Source organism: Cotesia glomerata, linkage group LG9 (genome assembly GCF_020080835.1).
Source record: "Cotesia glomerata isolate CgM1 linkage group LG9, MPM_Cglom_v2.3, whole genome shotgun sequence".
Taxonomy (NCBI): domain Eukaryota; kingdom Metazoa; phylum Arthropoda; class Insecta; order Hymenoptera; family Braconidae; genus Cotesia; species Cotesia glomerata.
Window position 1 is genome coordinate 6,402,197 of NC_058166.1, and position 20,087 is coordinate 6,422,283.

General features: G+C 32.7%; 2 protein-coding genes across 2 annotated transcripts; both read right to left on the bottom strand.

Moving 5' to 3' along the window:
- LOC123272173 lies at positions 1-1,778 on the bottom strand. Its single transcript, XM_044738873.1, has 2 exons — positions 992-1,778; positions 1-905 (listed from the first exon to the last, which is right to left on the bottom strand). The coding sequence occupies exons 1-2, from the start codon at positions 1,776-1,778 to the stop codon at positions 1-3; spliced, it is 1,692 nt and encodes a 563-aa protein (XP_044594808.1).
- Positions 1,779-4,643: 2,865 nt separating this feature from the next.
- On the bottom strand, positions 4,644-6,569 carry LOC123272174. The gene has a single exon (XM_044738874.1). It carries the CDS (start codon positions 6,567-6,569, stop codon positions 4,644-4,646), a length of 1,926 nt encoding a protein of 641 aa, XP_044594809.1.
- Between the last annotated feature and the right edge of the window lie 13,518 nt (positions 6,570-20,087).

Below are 20,087 nucleotides of genomic sequence, written 5' to 3' on the forward strand. Positions count from 1 at the left end.
TTATTCAACCTTAGATAATTCCTCTTCATAAAATATGCCGTTGATTGGTTCGTTTTGAAGATCGATTAATATATAAACCGGTGGTTGGCGATAATCAGAAATACTTGATACTTTAAAAACTTCGCTACTCCAGCCGCTCTCATATCCTTTGGTAAACGCTGCCTTTGCTTTACTGATACGTACCAAGTCACCAACAGCGTATTTAAGCTTACGGTTTTTCAGGAGCTCAGAGCGCTTCTCATTTTCATAACGTTTTTTAAGGTTATTAAAAGCTATTTGAGCTGTATTATTGTTAACATTGACCGGCGCCATTTTGATACCAGTATGTGTTGTGTGATTGTAAGCGTAAATAACTTTTTGTAATATGTCTAAATACTTTTTTGTGCGGGAATACGTAAAATAACGCCATATTCTCTCCTTTATCGTTCTATTTAGACGTTCTACAATAGCTGCTTTGACGTCAGGGTTGCGTGCTGTTCTAAACAATATTCCTTTTTTTCTCAAAAATTCTTGAAAAGTCTCTCCAAGAAACTCCTTTCCGCTATCTGTCTGCACTAAGCGGGGTATTCTTTTGTTACTTCTACTTAAGATTTTTTGGAATGCTTGAGTCACACTTAGACTAGTTTTATTTATTAAAGGCTCAGCCCACGCATACTTACTCAACACATCGATCACCATCAATATATATTTATAACCTTTGTTATACGTAGAGATACTACGTAAATCAGCTAAATCAGCTTCCCAGACATCATCTATTGATTCAACATTGTAAGTCCTACTAATAAAACGTTTCCTGTTCATACGATGTTTTGTAAAAGTTTCTTGTTTATTTAACCATTCCTTAACATCATCTCGAGATAGCTCTGATTTGTTTTCAGCAGAGTATTTTAGAATATTTTTAGCACCTGAAAAACTTTCTGGTCTTATAGGATCATAATAGATGTTTTTTAGTTTTTTATCTATCTCAACTTTATCCATGATATTTTTTTACTTTGACTGTTTTTATTTATAGAACCTTCACTGTTTTGATTTAATTGTAATTCGTCTAAGGATGTGTGTTCTGTAAGTATTTCAGGTACGGAAAAATTAACAGATCGTCTTCTAGGTGTAGAAGTTAACATTTCTTCGTCTAAATAAACTCGATTACCGATGTATTCACGCGGTATGTTTAGCGTTTGCAGTACTTGAGCAAACTGTTGACGGCCTATTGCTTTCACACTCTTTCTAGGCCTCAGCACATCGTTTAAAAGATCAGTGATATTAGAACGTACTACTTTTTTACCTCTAATTGTCACAAGACCTCTATCGTCCCAAGATATTAACGTGGTAGGTGCACTTCTTAGCTTTTTTAATAACCGCGCTGCGTTTGCTCTGAATCTTTTAGGTACACTGTCTATAACTGAATTATCTATAACTACATCATATGAAGAACGATGATCAATTTCGCTTTCAAAAGAACCTGCACTATCGAAGGATTTAGAGTTGTTGTCTACAGACTGGTCTGAAGTATTTATGTTGGTATCTATATTAGCAGTGTGTACAGATTTTTTTTCATTTTCAAGGATCCTAAGATATCGCTCAAGTGTTTGTAAATATGCTTGACATTTTTCACGGTCTGAGTTATATTTACCCGTAGAATTTAAAATTTCATACATTTCATTGTCGAGCCTAGTCAACACTGTTCCACTAGTAAGACAAGATTTATTTTTTGCGATATCTTCAGTTTTTTCTGAGACTGCCAACCTCTCATGAATTTTATCCTCAGGCACTAACACCATCTTACGGGCGTGTTCCATGATTTTACTAAATATTTTATTTGGAAATTATATTTGCAACCAAAGCACCCAGAACAGGTGCTAAAAATAAAGGTAAAAAGCCACCTTTTTGAATAATTATTTTCTTTTTAGTATTTAGATTGCTTCCTCCTGATGATAATTTTCTTAAAATCGTAATGTGGCGTTTTAATTTTTTCTTATGACTCGTTGATAAAGGTACGTTACCACGTAATATGTTTAATATACACTCGCAAATACAACGTATTAAAGCAGGATTAGCTTTGCGTAAAACAGCTGAGCGTTGTGTATTATTTAGATAGCACAATGCTTGTAATACACGTAGCTGTTTTTTTTTGATAGGTGTACGCTCGCCCATTATCAAAGAACTACTGGTACATTATTCCTTTTAGTTTTATAATTTATACTTTTTTTCGGTACATAGACCACCTGGTATGGGTCGTCCGGGAAAATAGAGCATCTGAAACGGCAGTTTTCTGGAGTTGATTGTTTTAAATCCAGTAGTAAGTAACCGTGTGGTAAAGATGTCGCTTCGTAATAAATCTCTTGTAGAAAACGTGTATTTTCCGGACTCACTTGACGCGCTAGATGTTGAATTTGTGACCTATCGCGTGGATTTTTAAAAACTACAATGTAATTCGCATTTAATGAAATGTCTCTTTGACCTCTACCTTGATGGAAAATATTTTGTGTCAAAAAAATAACACTTAAATTCCTATGATGACTACCTTTTGTAAAAAGATCTATTACAGCATTATTTGATGCTTCACGCATCAAATCGTCAATAATTACTAGTTTTGGATTATTATCACACCCGTATTCTTCACCTGTTGGAAGACCTTCGTGAAACTCAATGTTTTTATTATGAATGTACTCATTGTAGCCTGGTTGCCATTCAGCGTAATGAAATATTATTTTTGAGAAATTTGTATCGCTCATTAAACATAAATGTTTGATAAATTTTTTTACGAATACTGTTTTACCGCAACCAGTAGGACCGCATATAATTGATGTCCATGGATGTTTCCATCGTGGATCCATAATATATACTGAGCTAATTTATAAAATGTTACGTTATATAAAGACAGACTCTGCTAAGATCAATGGGCTGTAAATCGTAAAACACTTATACTGATAATAAATAATATAGATTAATTTACATTGGTTATAAAAGGAACTTTATTTATATTTTTCAATGATAGGTATCTTAAAATATAATTTCAATGATATTAATTTTTTTAATTTATGAAATAGAAAGTGTGGCATATATAAATAAATAAATATAATTCATGTATAATCTTAATCACGGCTGCTACCGGTAGTGCTACCGCCACCGCCGCTGCTGCTGCTGCTATTGCTAACGCTGACGCTGCCGCTGCTGCTCATCGACGTGTTTCGATGTGGTATAAGAGCTTGTTGCACAAGCTCAGGTGCTGATCTCATGGCTGATTCGAATATGTCTTGACTCAGATTCTCAAAAAACTACAATGTTTTAAAGGTTTAAGAAAAGTTGGAAAGTAGATGAAATCATAAGTTAGCAAATAAAATTTTTAATGTACCTGTAGAAACGTTGACGGACGTCTTACAAGACGAGTGCATAGAGACAGCCATACAACCGTTTCTTCATCTAACCTCCTTGGTAAAATCTGGAAAAGAGGATCATGAGGCCAAAAAGTCCGAAAGGTCGTTAAATCCTCTTCACGCACTTCGATTATCGGTAATATCCCAGACTCATCTTTAAAAATCACTTCTTTCATTTTAGGATAGCACATATTAACTGTGATAATAATGTGTCTTTTAACACTAACTTGAATATAATGAGCGTACGAGCAAACAATACACTCTTTAAGAGTTGTTACAACTGAGAATTTGCTGACAAATCTAAACGTGCTTACATGAAAAAAGATTCTGTATTCAAACGTTCTTTTAGAAGCCATTTTTGTAAACACAAAACATTATTTAACGCACACGAAAAACGCTTATCCGGTGATGAGGTCTTTCCATGGAATGCGCAGTTAATTACTTCAGGTTCTAAATTCTCAAACTTAGGACATTCTGAAGAAGGTTCTTCTAAATTAATAATTTCTCTTTGTAATAACTCTTCAAGATATTTCGCTTTTATGGCCCCGCGTACATAAATACGATGAGCTTTTTCAGAATAAAATTTGATGTTATCAATTAAATTTGAGAGATAAACGGAACCATCCGTCCATTTCAAACCATGATAATTAAAAGTTAACCATGTGTTTTGATGACGGTCCTTGAGAGGTAATTTATTAAAAGGAAACGGTGGTCTAATCAACCAGTGTCTTTGAATACCGTGCTCTACAGTATTTAAAGCAACTTCTTTTGGTAAAAATTTGCCTCGGCCATCTGTGAAGCCCTGGATATCAATAATTAGATCCATTTAAATTTTTACTGAAAGTAGAATACTTGAAAACACAGCGTGTATAACTATCACTCTCGGTAGTAAAAGTAAAACTGTGTTCCTTGAATAAATTTATAAAGCTGCGGTATCAGTTAAGGAAGGCGTGGTTTGATTTTTTTTAACCAATAACAATTGAAAACACATTTAAATAGCTTGTCAATGCTAAAAAAGGAAAAAGAGGGAAAAAACCAACGGAAAGTGAGGCGTTTTAGGCGATTACTGTATTTGCGTACTTGGAAAGATAGCAAATTATACTAGCGTAGTTGAACACATTTATTTCATTAAATACATAATTACATTTACAGTATTAATTTATCTGAATTTATTTCGTTAAATACATAATTTCATTTACAATATTATTAATTTATCTAAATTTATTTCGCAAAAAATATATAATTACATTCTATAACCAAACGGTAATGTTATATATTTACTTTCAAACTTTCTTTTCTTAAATTGTGGGTACGTTTTTTCTTTTCTTTCTTTGTAACAACAGCGTGAAAACATGTTCTTCGTATAGCGTCAAATTTTATTTTAATAGGTTTTTTTCTTTCACCTGTGACAAGAGACTTTACGGTTTTATAATTAATTTTAAGACTGGTTGAAACATTTAAAGTTATACCTTTAACCTTACACACTTCTTTTATAGACCCGTCAGGTGTAAGTATTGTAAAAGCGTAAAATTTAGGGCCTCCTGTTACAAATGACGTAATATAACTACCTATACCATATTTCTCTAGCTCATCGGTCAGCTCACCTAAAAATTTACCTGTCGGGGGTTCATACAGACCTTTTGAAGAAATATAAATACATGAATCAGTATCGCAATATAACGCTCTCTTACCTAATTTTTCTAAGTAACTATATAGTTTAAGTCGAGCTTGAGCCGTTGTATAAGCTGCTATGACAACATTCGTTGTACGTGACGGTTTGAGAGCGTCTTTACTATGAATAAAATTTATGTACAATGTTTTATCATTTACGGGTAAGAAGCCGCAAATTTCGATTTGACTGTCTGTAAACATTTCCATCAATCGTGCACGCGTCGTGACAATTTCTGTCTGCATCAAATTTTCGCGCTGACCGAATTTCCCCCAGAGAGAGTTTAAGCTGAGCTTCGCTACAGAACGTAATCCAGGGTTTAATTCAACTTTTTCACTATCTAATTTAATACCATCGGCTTTTTCATAAGCAGCAATATACTGTGTTTTTTGCTGGTCTGTAATACAGTCTTTGGGATATCCAGAAGCTTCAGTTTTAATTTTTAAAAATGTATTAATATCATCTGTAAAAATTCCACCAATACCTATTTCTGGATTGTACTGCGTTATTTTATAATGCCATATTTCATATACTTTAAGTAACTTATATCCTTTTTGAATGGCCTTTCTTATCTCATCTACAACCCATGTGCCTCTTAAAAACCTATCTTTAGTTTTATGGGTACAGTTTGTTTGCTTTAATTCTTGAGCACAAGAACGACATAAAGTGAAAAGAAGTCTATTATGGAACTTACAAGGGAGTACTGGGTGGTATAAATTCTGCGGTGGTAAGATAGTGCATTTAACTAACCCTTCTAATTTCGATAAATCCTTGTTAGGACCTATAATTTCAGAACATTCCTCACCTATATATATTTTAGGGTGGCCTATTGGGAATTTACCTATTTTACAAATGTAAGGATACAGCGAGCAAACATCTACGTACTTAATTTTTTCATTTTCTTTTGCATCATATAATGATATAAAGCTTTCCGTACGACCTCCAAAAAAAGCATCTCGTGGGTTTAAGGGTTCTATATTGATCAAAGGATGATTTTGTAACTCTATAAGTGTTTCAGGATTGTTGGTTAAGTATAAGTCAAAATCACATTCCCACTCTTCTATTAATTTATAACCCGAGTTTCGAATTCTTTCGGATATAGCAATGGTACGCTCGTATCGAGTATCCATATTATCTATTTCTTGGTAGTTATTATTTAGTTTTCTATCACGGTTTACTTTATAACATTTAGGACACCCATGCCAGTAACATCCGTGAAATTGTAATACGGTTTTTTTACCTGTTCTAGAATTTTCAAAGTAACCATCCACCACTATACCGGAAGGTAAACGTTGTTCTTTACCACGCGCTGCTTGTGTAATTCTATAACCGTACTCGCGTTCTTTTAAAATTAACCATTTAATAGCTTTCAATGATTGATTCTGAGACCATCTGTATGTACCTGTAGCCGGTAAAATACCTATTGTATCGGGTTTAAGAAAATTGCGGCGATAAATTTTTGAGCAAGCTGACGCTATTGTAGTGCACTCTGAAAACGGACAAACATTTCCGCACTTTATAAACATATCCCGAAACTGCATACAAGCTCTTCTTAACACAATAACATCGTTTCGACAATAAAATTTGATTTCGGAATCAAAATTGAAAATATAATTTTCTTCTGATTTTTCATTATACCATGCAATAAATTTTTCAAGCTCTTTTTGGAACATAGTATCAGGAGAAAAATATTTGACAGCAGGGATAGGGTCTACATAATCCCTATTACAGGGTTTGTTGAATAAATGAGGAAAATATCCTTTCGATACTTCGTTATTGAAACCGAAAGCTTCTGGGAGATCCCTTAAAGGCATATGTAAATAATTTAGACTGTCTAAAAAAACCGTGTTACCTACACGCATAACAATTATTTTGGTGCCATTTAATATTAAATCCGATAACCGTGTTTTATTCTTTTCTATCATACATTTCAAAATAAATTGAGCATCAAAACTTCTAGCATTGTGAGCTATACATATAGTTTTTGAAAATTTTTTAGTATTTTTTAAAGCTAGATCAATTAATTTTTCTACAGGTTTGTCGTCAAAAATAAATTCTCGCACACCGCATTCAGCACAGTTTTCAGAAACATCTTTGTCATCCCAACAATAAGTTCAAGTTTTTTGAACTACACACAGATTAGGTATATGAATTCTTGTACTACGATTACCTTTTACACGTTCATTTTGCTGTGTTTCGAAATCATAAAATAAAAATAAGACTTTTGGTAATTCTTTTTTTTTCAAGGGAGTCATAAAACAATAATGATTCAGAGGTCTTTCGCAGCAGCACACTTTGCAATAATTTATGTTGCATTTATGTTCTACATTATGAAAGATATAACGATAACAAACAACGCATAATTTTAATGCTTCGCAAACTGTGAAATTTTTATTTTTACCTCTCAAATTAGCCGAACCCGGTTTTAAGTGATTTGAATAACAATCTATATTATTAATTATATATGACTCATACATGACTGCATGAATGATAGATGTTCATAATAATATATATAATTCTATGGAATTATATAGATTTTAATAAAATTTATTTATAATTATGTGAAATTATATATAGTTCCATGCAATTATACATGATGTTGCTAAGCTATTTCATATAGTATATAATAATATAGGGTCATTTTCCATGCGTAATCATACATAATTTTTTTTTCACCCGGGTGTTCAGTCAATTATTTTCGATTCTTCTATCTCAACATTGTGCTTTTCAAAGATTCTTAAGCCAATTTTTATGATAGTTATAGCTGTATGAAAAGTCTAAAAAGTCTAAAGATGGTCTGCAGTTCCTTTGCGAACTCAATATAACTTCTAAGTATTGATGAACTTTATCAGCTTCAAAATCGGTTAGTTATTTGACAAAATATTTTTCTGAATTTTTAGTGTTGCAATTTTGTCCAAGCAATTAACTAATTTTCAACCGGTTAACAATATTCGATTTTAGTTTCTTAATGAAAAAAAAAAAAAACATAACGAAATTCATAAAAAAAAATAATACAATAATTTAAAAGTTATTTTGAAAAAAAATTAGTAAAATATTTGAACCTATAAGACATCCCTGCAATTTCTTGCTACATTCAAATGAAAAGAGCTACTTATTTTTAAGGATAATGACGTTTTTGGGCTATTTCAGCTCAAAAGCTTTAGTAACAATTGAGAAAATACTTTTTTGAAATTTTCCAACTGCAAAAACTATTGAACAATCTACCTTTTACGATAAATCTTTTCGACTGGAAATTTGTAAATTATTTTTAAAAATCAATCTTTAAGTTCCCAATTAAAAAATTGCAAATTTGAAAAAAATTGGAAAGTCTTTGTTTTGCAAGTATTTAACAACGTTATTAAGGGGTAACGATAGTAGAATTTCTTACCGACCAATCGATAAAATTTTTAAACAAATTTTTTTATAAGTTGTCCTGAATATAAAGGTCTAAAAATTTGCACGGATGTTCAAAATGATGTAATGAAGGGCAGAACTATTTGGTTTTGTAAATTATAAACAATAAAAATTACAGATTCATTTATCGATCGATGTATGATCATTATTTCATTGATATTTCAAATTTGTCTTTATAAAATGTAAAAACCAAATAGTTCTGCCCTTCATTGCATTATTTCGAACATCCATGCAAATTTTAAGATCTTTATATTCAGGACAACTTACAAAAAAATTTGTTTAAAAAATTGGATCGTACATTTATAAATTATTATTCGCACGTCAGTCGCCGTAATTAGATGGTGTTGACGATAAGAGATGGCGGTACTAATATATGCCACAAATCTTTACGTATAGCATTTAGTAAGAATCCGAGAGATGGCAGTCCATGTCGTACTAAAATAAGTATACCTTTTGCTAAGCCAACTGCAATACTTCACCTTATATTTTTTACACAATAATAATAATGATGATAATAATATTAATAATAGTAATCATAATAATAATGATGATGATAATAAAATTAATAGTATTAATAATAACAATTAAAGATCACATATATCTCGATGAAAGAATGAAAAGAAAAGCTATCCCGGGTAAAAAAAATCCGAACAGAAACAGTTTCACTGTAAAAAAATCGCGCCAAGTCCACGTTCATAAGACTATTAAGAGAAAAAAAAATTTTTTTTTCTTCACAAAAAGATATAAAATAAAAAAATTAAAAAATTCAAGTAACCGATATAATTGTATACGATTTTCGAAAATTAAAAAAAAATTTGTTGTAAATTTAAAAATTAAAAAATAAATTTTGGAACGTACTTGGTGTGCGTCATTGTGTATTTCAATTTTTTTGAAAGTCCTAGTAAATAAATTTTACGAATTTCATTAAAAGTAAAACATTTTGCAACCACGCACGTTCGGGGTGAAAACAATAACTTCCCGATTTTTCGGAAATCTTTGATTTTCTTAGCGGGAAGTTAAAAAATGTATTTAAAAAAAAACCAATATTTCATTTTGCCAGCCAAGAGGTATTATTTATTAATACTTTTTAGTAATAGTAATAGTAATAGTAATAGTAATAGTTGATTATAAATATAAATATTGATTACAAATACATATATGAATTTTAAAAAATTGACTTGATTTAAAAAATAATTTGCTGCCCAGAGAAAATAATTTTGGAGAGTTTAATTCTCAAGAAATTTTTTTGAAATGAAGAATTTTGTTTCTTATGTCAAGACAATAAAACTCTTTAAAATTATTTTCTCTGGGTAGCAAATCATTTTTTAAATCAAGTCAATTTCTCTTAATTCATATATATATTCACTTTTCCGCTGCCATCTCCTTTTCCCCTTCCACCCCCGCCTCGCCCTCCTCTGCCCCTTCCGCGAAACTTCTTTTCCTGTCGGTTCCTCCGGATTTGTCCGGCAGCCACACCTCGACGAGTTCGACCTAAAAAAGAAATATTTATGGTTAGTATCTTACGTACCCAGAGGGAGGTAATTGAGACATTCCAACCCACGCATAAAATTGTTTCCCTATAGCCAAAATAAAATAACTCATATTTACTGCGACCGGACAAATAAGGCAAATTGGCCAACGGGAACTGCAGATGCGGTGGCAAATTAGCCGGTGGATGCGGCGGAAAATTAGCCGGCGGATGCGGCGGCAGAGGCAGCAAATTAGCCAGCGGCCCTTGCGGCTGCAAATTTGCAGCTGGTGGTTGAGGCGGCTGCAAATTAGCAGCTGGTGGTTGAGGCGGCTGCGGTGGCTGCAGATTAGCAGCTGGTGGTTGAGGCGGCTGCAAATTAGCAGCTGGTGGTTGAGGCGGCTGCGGTGGCTGCAGATTAGCAGCTGGTGGTTGAGGCGGCTGCAGATTAGCAGCTGGTGGTTGAGGCGGCTGCAAATTAGCAGCTGGCGGTTGAGGCGGCTGCAGATTAGCAGCTGGTGGTTGAGGCGGCTGCAAATTAGCAGCTGGTGGTTGAGGCGGCTGCAAATTAGCAGCTGGTGGTTGAGGCGGCTGCAAATTAGCAGCTGGTGGTTGAGGCGGCTGCGGTGGCTGCAAATTAGCAGCTGGTGGTTGCAGCGGCGCGAGCCGCTGTAGATTGGCAGTCGGCAGTAGCAGTGGAGGCCATAGAGATAGGGTTGCAACATTATAGGGTACTTGTTGTTGTACCCCATCGTGTTGTGCAACCCAATTGTAGTAATCTACAGCCCATTGGGCGAAAGCCATGGCACGCTGTGTATTACTGTTCCCTGTAATAAATTTTAAGATTATAATAATTATTTTAATTGCTATCGTTTATTCTATTAATATCTTTGTTTATATTATTATTATTATTATTATTATTCATGTTGATATTTCTATTACTGTCATTATTATTATGGTAATTATATAGAAGTGGGACTCCACCATTTTTTAGCTATAAAAAATCGAAAAATGAACTTTTTTGGAGACTTTTTTTTTTAATTGTTCGTTTTAACGGCGGATTTATGAATAAAATTATGAAATTTACGTCCAATAAAGTCACAATGAGCATTTTATTGATTGAAAGTAAAAAAATTTAAAATTTTGACTTTTGGCCACGAATTTGTAGGTGTTAACTTTGGAATTCCGTAATAATCAATTTTTTCTGACTGTGCAATGAAAAACGAACAATTTAAAAAAAAAATTTTTCAAAAATTGTCAAAAAAAAAAAATTCAAAAATTTTTTTTTTGTAGAAAAATTTTTTTTTCAAAAATTTTTTTTTTATAAAATTAAATTTAAAAACAATTTATTTTTCATTGTAAAAAATTCGATTTTTAATAATTTTATGAGATTTCAATATTTGGGGCAATTTTACACTCTTCTGCTGATTTTGCCATGGTGATTGTGTACTTGCAATACTATAATATATATATATATAGTCTTGCAAATTTTTATCATGCTAATTATGTGCTTGCAATACTACAATATATATTCAAAAATATGCAACCATATTTAAATATTATAGTATTGCAAGCACACAATTACTATGATAAAAATATGCAACACTATTTATACATTATAATATTGCAAGCACACAATCACCATGGTAAAAATTTTTGCACACAAACACACAAAAAAAAATTTTTGAAAAAAAAAATATTGTTTTTTTTTTTTTTTGTGCCAGAATTAAAAATTTTTTTTTTTAATTTGACAAAATTTTAAAGTGCTTTGAAAAATTTGATAAAAACAAATTTTTGAAAAAATAAAAATTTTTGACGAAATTAAAAAATTCTTTTAAAAATTGTTCATTTTTCAGTGCGCAGAAGGAAAAAATATTAATTTTGACTGAATTCCAAAATTAACACCTTCAAATTCGTGGTCAAAAGTCAAATTTTTAATTTTTTTCACATTCAATCAATGAAATGCCCATTGTAACTTCAATGGACGTCAATTTAATAATTTTAATTATAAATCCGCCGTGAAGTAGAAGATTAAAAAAAATTAAATATAGTTTACAAAAAAAATAAAAAACACGCTTTAGTGATCAATCGAACTAATAATCTTTTAAATTATTGTATTGTCATCGGTCCTCGGTAAGTCTACTAAGTTTAAGAAAAATCTGACGGTTAGAAGTGGGTCAAAATTAAGTCCAAAGGAGTTGGTTATATTTAAACATACATGGAAGCTATCAAAGCTAATAAAAAGCGTGTGTAAAAAGAATAGGGTTATCTATATTTTTTGATTTTTATAACTAACAAACGGTGGAGCCCCTATTCCATATAATTATTATTATTGTTAATATTATTATTATTATTATTATTATTATTATTATTATTATTATTATTATCATGATTTTCATAATTATCATTGCTATCCACATTAAGAGAGATAATGTTAAATTAAATTACTTACTTGCTCTATGCTGCTGTGAATCCATCGTCAATGGGAGGGAATGACAAGATCTGAAAATAAAATATGAAAAATAAATATCTATACATTAAGATTAAAAATTTTATTGCTAACTTTACAACAAACATTGAAAAAAAAATTTCAATTGTCACATTTTTTAATTTTTTATTATATTTATGCTGTCAATAAGTAAAAAATATTAATCTAGTTTATCTACTTACGTGTTTATTCGACAACCGGGTTCCGTAACAATGTCTTGTTTACGCGTTTACGGCTAAATTATCACCTATAGTCACGCCCCTGCTACCAGATAAATTTTTCAACACATCGATAATAAATAGTACGGTATATGTTTACGATAACTTATAATACGCGCCTGGTCTTACGCGGGAACTTTTTTTACTATACTCTCTGGACTTGTAATAGGCCTTTTTATCACAAGTTCAGCGCAAGCGCATCCGCCATGTTTTAAAGGCAGAAATTCAAAAGTTTCGGACGCTTTTTATACAAATTACTAAGCACACATACACAACACTGTTCATAGAAATATAAACAGTCCGAAAAAAATAGCGGATATTGAGACACGCACATTAAAAATGGAAAGGCCTACAGTATCATACGGAAAATATAAGTCACTCACTTAAACAGAGTATTGCGATAATACTTAAACTTTTTTTGTGATATTTGAAATACCAATTCATTATAAAAGTGTATACCAACAGGACTTATACTTTTTTTTCAGTGTATCTATAGATATCTAATTTGCATAGAACGGATTTTTTCAAATTTTTTCAAAGAATATTTTTAAACAGGGGATTGTCAGAGGTTCTATTGTTATCAATGATACCGAGAATGAGGATGTCAATTTCTTTCAAATGCATTATCATAATACTTATAATACTAATGATGATAATTACATAAAAAAAAAATAATAATAATGTAATGTAATGTAATTTATTGACAAGACCGTAGGACAATGTCCTCTAACGGCCTGAAGATAATACAAAAAGAAGTACAGAGTATTAATTAACAATATGATAAAAAGTAAGTAACAAATTATGAAATGTTTTTACAAAGCAGTAATATTAAGGTCTCTCAACGTCTATTAATTTCTGAAGAACTGTAAGAATAAAGAAAAAGTGAATATTTAATTGCACAGGCTATCACATAAAATAACAACATGTCTTTGCATAAGTCAGTGACTCAATGTTTCTGGATTAGAAATAGCACACACAGATCATTAATACTAGGACAATACACTTGCGACCTCAGCTCGCTCTATTGCCATAAGATGATTGTAGCAGCTAGTTTTAAACAATAATAATAATAATAATAATAATAATAATAATAATAATAATAATAATAATAATAATAATAATAATAATAATAATAATAATAATTCCAGCGTGCTCATCAAAGGCTGAGTACGTGGCGGTCAGGATGCAGAAGGTTGTTATACTAGGTTCCCTCCGTCTACTTAGGGAAATGACTTTGGCCTGCTGTGATCACTAACCGCCTTGTTGTGCGGAGTGGTCCAGCAGTAACGGATGGAGCTCAGGCTGGGCCCTCGGAGAATCGGACTCCGAGGACAACCCCCCTGAGCATTTAATAACAATAATAATAATAATAATAATAATCATAGCAAAAATAAGTCTGGAAAACGGTTGATCCTGCAGCCATCCCTGGAACTTCCCGCTATATTCGAGCTTGAAATTCTCTAGAAATTATCAATTCACAAGTTTTGAGCTCTTAGAATTCAAAAACACAACTTCTATACTTTTTTAAGCTCTTCGAGCTCGAAAATCTAGTTGTTGTTGAAAAATTACTTTTTTAAAAATTTCGAATCGCGATATTTTCCCATAAAATAAATCAATTTTTATGGAATTTACGAGATTCAACGCATTTTTCCAAACACAAAATATTATTTATTACCTACCAAACGATTCGACGAAAAACTTTGAAGTTATGTTGAAAAAAATACTTTCTAGCGATTACTTAAAATTGAATATCTCTCGAACCAATCAACCGATTTTGACGTTCTTGGCGGCGATTAACGTGGTTTTTTAAGTTCTAAAAATTATTTTATGAAATGAAAAACGATCCAGGAAGAAATGTCGGAGTTATGTAAAAATAAAAAGTTATTGAAAAAAAACCATTTTTTTTTAATTTTTCGTTAACGATATCTTCCGAACAGATCGACCGATTTCAACGTAATTGGGTGTTAATCGACGTCTTTTGCGGAGAAGAATTGCTGATTAGTTTTTGGTATCGATCGGCAAAGCAACTTGAAAGTTATTTCATAACAACGATTTTTCGAAAATGTTATTTTTGAGATTTCTCAAAATCTAACTAACCAAAATGCTTTAAATTTTCAGGAAATCTAGGTTTAGTGAAACCCTTTCGAATGCCGCCAAGCTCGATCAAATCGGTCAAGCCGTTCTAAAGCTATAACGAGTTACACACACACACACACACACACACACACACACACACACACACACACACACACACACACACACACACACACACACACAAACAGCAACGATTGGTACTGTTACCTAAAGGGAAGAAACCACCGGATGAACCGTCATCTTACCGCCCACTTTGCATGCTAGATACAGCGGGTAAGATATTTGAACGCATAATTCATCAGAGAATTGAAGCAGTAGTCGACCCACTCCTGGCAGACAATCAGTATGGATTCCGGAAAGGACGATCAACCCTGGACGCAATCAAACTGGTTGTTGATACGGCCAAGGAAGCAATCGCAGGAACCAGATGGAAGGGTGGAACGAAAGAGTATTGCCTGGTGGCGACCGTAGACATCAGAAACGCATTCAACTCCGCCAATTGGGAATGCATCATGCAGGCCCTCCAAGAGAAGAATGTACCAGAATACCTTCTTAAGATCGTAACAAGCTACTTTGAAAATAGGGTCTTGAAGTATGACACGAAGAACGGTCCGAGGGAGTATGATATTACTGGAGGTGTACCACAAGGTTCAGTTCTAGGCCCGCTCCTATGGAATATTATGTATGACGGTCTATTAAGACTAACTCTGCCAAGAAACGTCAAACTCGTAGCATATGCAGATGACGTAGCCGTAGTGATTGTTGCCAAACACCTTGACGAGATAAACCATATGTTCGATCTCACTTTTGAGCGCGTTAGCCGGTGGATGGACGCAGTGAACCTGCAACTGGCGCAACACAAGACTGAGGCAGTGCTTATTACTAGCAGAAAAGTGGTAGAGACCATTAAGCTGAAAGTCGGCGAACAAGAAATCACATCACAACCTTATATCCGATATTTGGGAGTGATGCTTGATGCCCGACTCAACTTCAAGCAGCAAGTGGAGCATGTCAGTGCCAAAGCATCAGTAGTGAGGGCTAGTCTCGCAAGACTGATGCCGAACGTCGGAGGCCCAAAGCAGAGCAGGAGGCTATTACTGTCATCAGTAGTCACATCGGTGCTCACTTACGGAATATCCATTTGGGCCGATGCACTAAAGACGCAAGAATCATGGAGAAAGGCTGGACCAGTATATCGACTGAGTGCCCTACGAGTAGCTAGCGCCTTTCGCACAATATCAGAGGATGCAGTATGTGTTATTTCCGGTACTCTGCCTCTCAGAGTCCTAGCTGAGGAAAGACGGAACCTATATCAACGAAAAAGGTCAACCACACTGAGCCCTGAAGAACTTAGAAGCGAAGAACAGCAACACAGCATCGCAAGATGGCAACAAGAGTGGAACGCTTCAGATAAGGGTCGGTGGACGTACCGTCTCATACCTCGGGTTGATGTGTGGTTCAACCGGAGTCACGGTGAGATCAACTATTATTTAACGCAGATGTTATCAGGACATGGATGTTACCGGAAGTACCTCCACCGCTTTAAGCATGATGATACCCCAGAGTGCCCGTCCTGTCCAGGGGTCAATGAAGATGCGGAGCATGTCTTCTTTGTGTGTCCACGTTTCAACCAACAGCGCAATGAGTTAGAGAAGATTCTGAAGAAGAGAACCCAACCAGAGTCAATAGTAGAAACAATGTTGTCGTCAGAAGCTGCCTGGAATGCAACGAACACTTTTGCCACAGAAGTGCTTACAGAGCTGCGTTCCATCGAGAGAAAAAGAGCAAAAGACAGAATCTAGAAGGAAGAAATAACATCTCAGCCACCAGAAGGAAGAGCGGCAGCTAATTCCTCCCCCCGCGAAGAAATGCCTTACGGCGGTACCATGGGGGATCAGAGGATAGAAGAGAAAGGGGTTTAGGGTTTAGTGGGTAGGGGCGTTAGCGTCGAGTTTTTAGTATGACGCTGCGTCGAGTCGCCACACATCCAGGCCAAACAACTATGCCTAGAATCCGTAAAAAGGATTCCCCCCCCTAAAAGGGAAAAAAAAAAAAAAAAACACACACACACACACACACACACACACACATTATCGTAAAAATAGTCAGAAATGGTTTCTAGGACCTTAAAAATGGAGATCTGGTGAAAACTCGATTTTCGAAAATCGGGGTCAAACCAATAACATCCCGATTTTTTAAAAATCATTGATTTTCTTAGCGGAAAGTTTAAAATAATAAATTAAACTATCAATTATTAAAAATTTATGAAAAAATTTGTTATTTTTTTATGAACTATTTCTCGAAAAATGTAAGTTAACACAAATTTTATTGCACTTGAGGAATTATAAAAACATAATAAATGGTACAGATTAATAGAATAAATCTATGTAAATTACAGGTTAACATAGACAGAAATTTAAATCCTAATTTAACAAATGTCAAATGTACAATAGATTCATTAAATAGTTGAATGCAAAACAATTATCTTTGTATTTTCTATTATTTTATAAAAGATGTAAAATATCATACAGTAAAAAATTAGGGTAAAATTAACACAAATTGTGGTTAAAAATGACATAATCATGTATGAAAAAGAGTATTTACAGATATAGTATACATGGGAAAATAGATATAATGAAATGTGACGGTAAATTACAGATAAAAGCAATTTAAGGGCTAATACAGTGATCAATTTTTCTCAACAGTCTAGTGGAGATGCAAACAAGATAGCGGAACTTGTAGATTAAGCGAAACGGAGGCAGATTTTCAAAGATTTTTTTGTGATTTCACCTGAGAAAAGATTTCCAGAAAAATTGAACGGGTCTCCCGGCGTGCTTTTTATTATTTAAACAGTGAAAATTTAGCACTTTATCAACTTTTAAATATCTCAGAAACTATTGGGTAATCGAGAAAGAAAATACAGAATAAAATTCAGATAAAAAATCAAAGAAACAAATGATACCAATCGCAAGTCTGTACGGCCAATAGTTTATGAGATTTGACTTTTTTAATGCAAATTAACTTTTCGATGCGCGCGCGCGGGAGGAGACAATTACCTGAACTTATTGAAAAATGCATCAATTAAAAAAATGTTTTTTCTAATCCATAGCTCTTACAATTCAAGCCGATTAACGAAAAATTTCAAATCCAAAAAACCATTTTTTCGAATTTTTACCATAAATATTTTTTGCCGCTGGCTCCATTCATTCCATATGTAAGACATAGACAGCAATATATGTCTGTCATTCTAAGCGCTGGTCGAGTGCCGCTTGAGAGGCGACGGACGAGTGTATTTCGGGATTTATAATAAGTATAATAATAAACGGCGACAATCATGACTCCAAGTTTTGAAATTGATAATTGCATGACTCATGATGCGAAGCATCAGAGAGTGCTTTACGATCGAAAAATTTTTTTCGCCTCATTTCGGTAACTATTTTTATTATTATAGCTTTTTTAGTTGACGGAATCAAGATATTTTGCATACTATTGTCAAGATAATTTAAAGGAGATTAATTCCATACTTTTTAAGAATTGATTTCGTGCAATAGAAACGGAAAAAAACATCAAAATAGGTCAAAAAATTTTGCTGTCCGTCATGTATGAAACTCCGGAAACACTGTAACTTGCGAAAAAATCTATTATTTGAGCTAAATTCTTTTTTTTTTAAATTCTAAATGATAAGTGTAGGTCACTGAATGCGAATGGCTAGGTAATTCAGTGTCGTTTAATTACAATTAATAAAAAACAAAAACCAGCAGACTGTATATCTATATATATCCATGAAAAATTAACATGGATGGTGATATTTCTATATCTATAGATATTATGTACATTTATTCCACCAGGGGCGCCTGCGCATTATCTTCTTAGTACAACTGATTTTTTTTAATTTAAAAAATTTTTTTTAATATTTCATAATTAAATGAGCATTATGAATCGTTCACTTTTGGATTTTCCAAACTTTTTTTTTTTTTTTTAGTACTGAAAATTTCTGTAATCAATCAATTTTTTTTTTTTTGTAAAAAAAAAATTTTGTTTGAGGACGGAAAAATTTTGGAAAAAAGATAATTAGATTGATCTAAATTTTAATAAAAAACAAATTTTTCGATTACATAAATTTTCAGTATTAAAAAAAAATTATCAATTGCAAAACTTGGAGTCATGATTGCCGCCGTTTATTATTATACTTATTATAAATCCCCTCCTACTCTCGTCCGTCGCCTCTAAAGCGACGCTCGACCAGCGCTTAGAATGACAGACACATATTGCTGTCTCTGTCTTACATATGGAATGAATGGGGCCGACGGTGTAAAATAAATAATCCTAAATTGATTGTTTCTTGCCCAAAAAAATATTTTTTGTCGTAGTTTTTTCTTTAGAGGGTGCATTTTTAACTTATAGAATAACTGCATGTACAAAGAGAAAAAAATTTTTTTTTAACTTTTGATTTTTTAAATTCAAAAAACTAAAAAGTAGTTTTTTATAGTAAAAATTCAAAAAACTGGTTCTTTGGATTTGAAACATCTCGTTTATCGACTTGAATTGTAGGAGCTATGGAATAGAAAAAACGTTTTTTTAATTTATGCATTTTTCAAGTTTAACAAGCATCAACTGGAATATATAAACTACACGGAAAAAAGTAAACTGTAATAAATAACAGTCGATTTATAATAAGTAATGATCAACTGCTAAAAATTACCATTTCAAACAGTAAAATCGTGATTTTACTATTCACATTGTAATATTTACAATTTAAACGTTACAATTTACTCTTTACATGGAAGAAAATACTATTTCAAACAGTAATATTCGCTATGTAAATGTCTAAAATGTTAAAATATAATAATTAAGAATTCAGACTTTAATATTTATTATTTCGTAACTAAAAAATGATGTTATGATATGCAAAAAGTATAAAATAAAGTTAGTAAATTTCTAATACAAGCAACGTCAATATTTACAAAGTAAAATGGTAAATTTTAAACGCAACGCTAAAAATCAAACTGTAATTATTGACTTGCTTAGACTGGTAAAATGTATATTTTAAAAGTATAATTTTTACTGTTTCAAATGTTAAATTCTCCCAGAGTGAGACCCCCTTCTCTTTCATTCGAGTTCCCCTTCTCTTCATAATATGGACTATATATTGAAATGGCAATTTTTACTGTTTGAAACTGTAATTTTTAAAGATGAAAGAGTCGTTATTTACTATAGTGACAATGTAAAATGCTGAAATAGCGGAAAAACTAAGGATCAGGTTTAGAACTGGATATCTCAATTAAAATACAAAAATTATTATTAAAAATAACACAAGATATTTATTCACAATAAATACACTAAATATTTAACTTGTTCAATA

Excerpts from the sequence above, each read along its gene's own strand:
- LOC123272174 (XM_044738874.1), bottom strand. The coding sequence starts at position 6,569 with ATGTTTATAAAGTGCGGAAATGTTTGTCCGTTTTCAGAGTGCACTACA.
- LOC123272173 (XM_044738873.1), bottom strand. The coding sequence starts at position 1,778 with ATGGTGTTAGTGCCTGAGGATAAAATTCATGAGAGGTTGGCAGTCTCA. Across the intron at positions 906-991 it reads TATAAATAAAAACAGTCAAA|GTGCTAAAAATATTCTAAAA; the intron begins GTAAAAAAATAT and ends AAAGTTTTTCAG.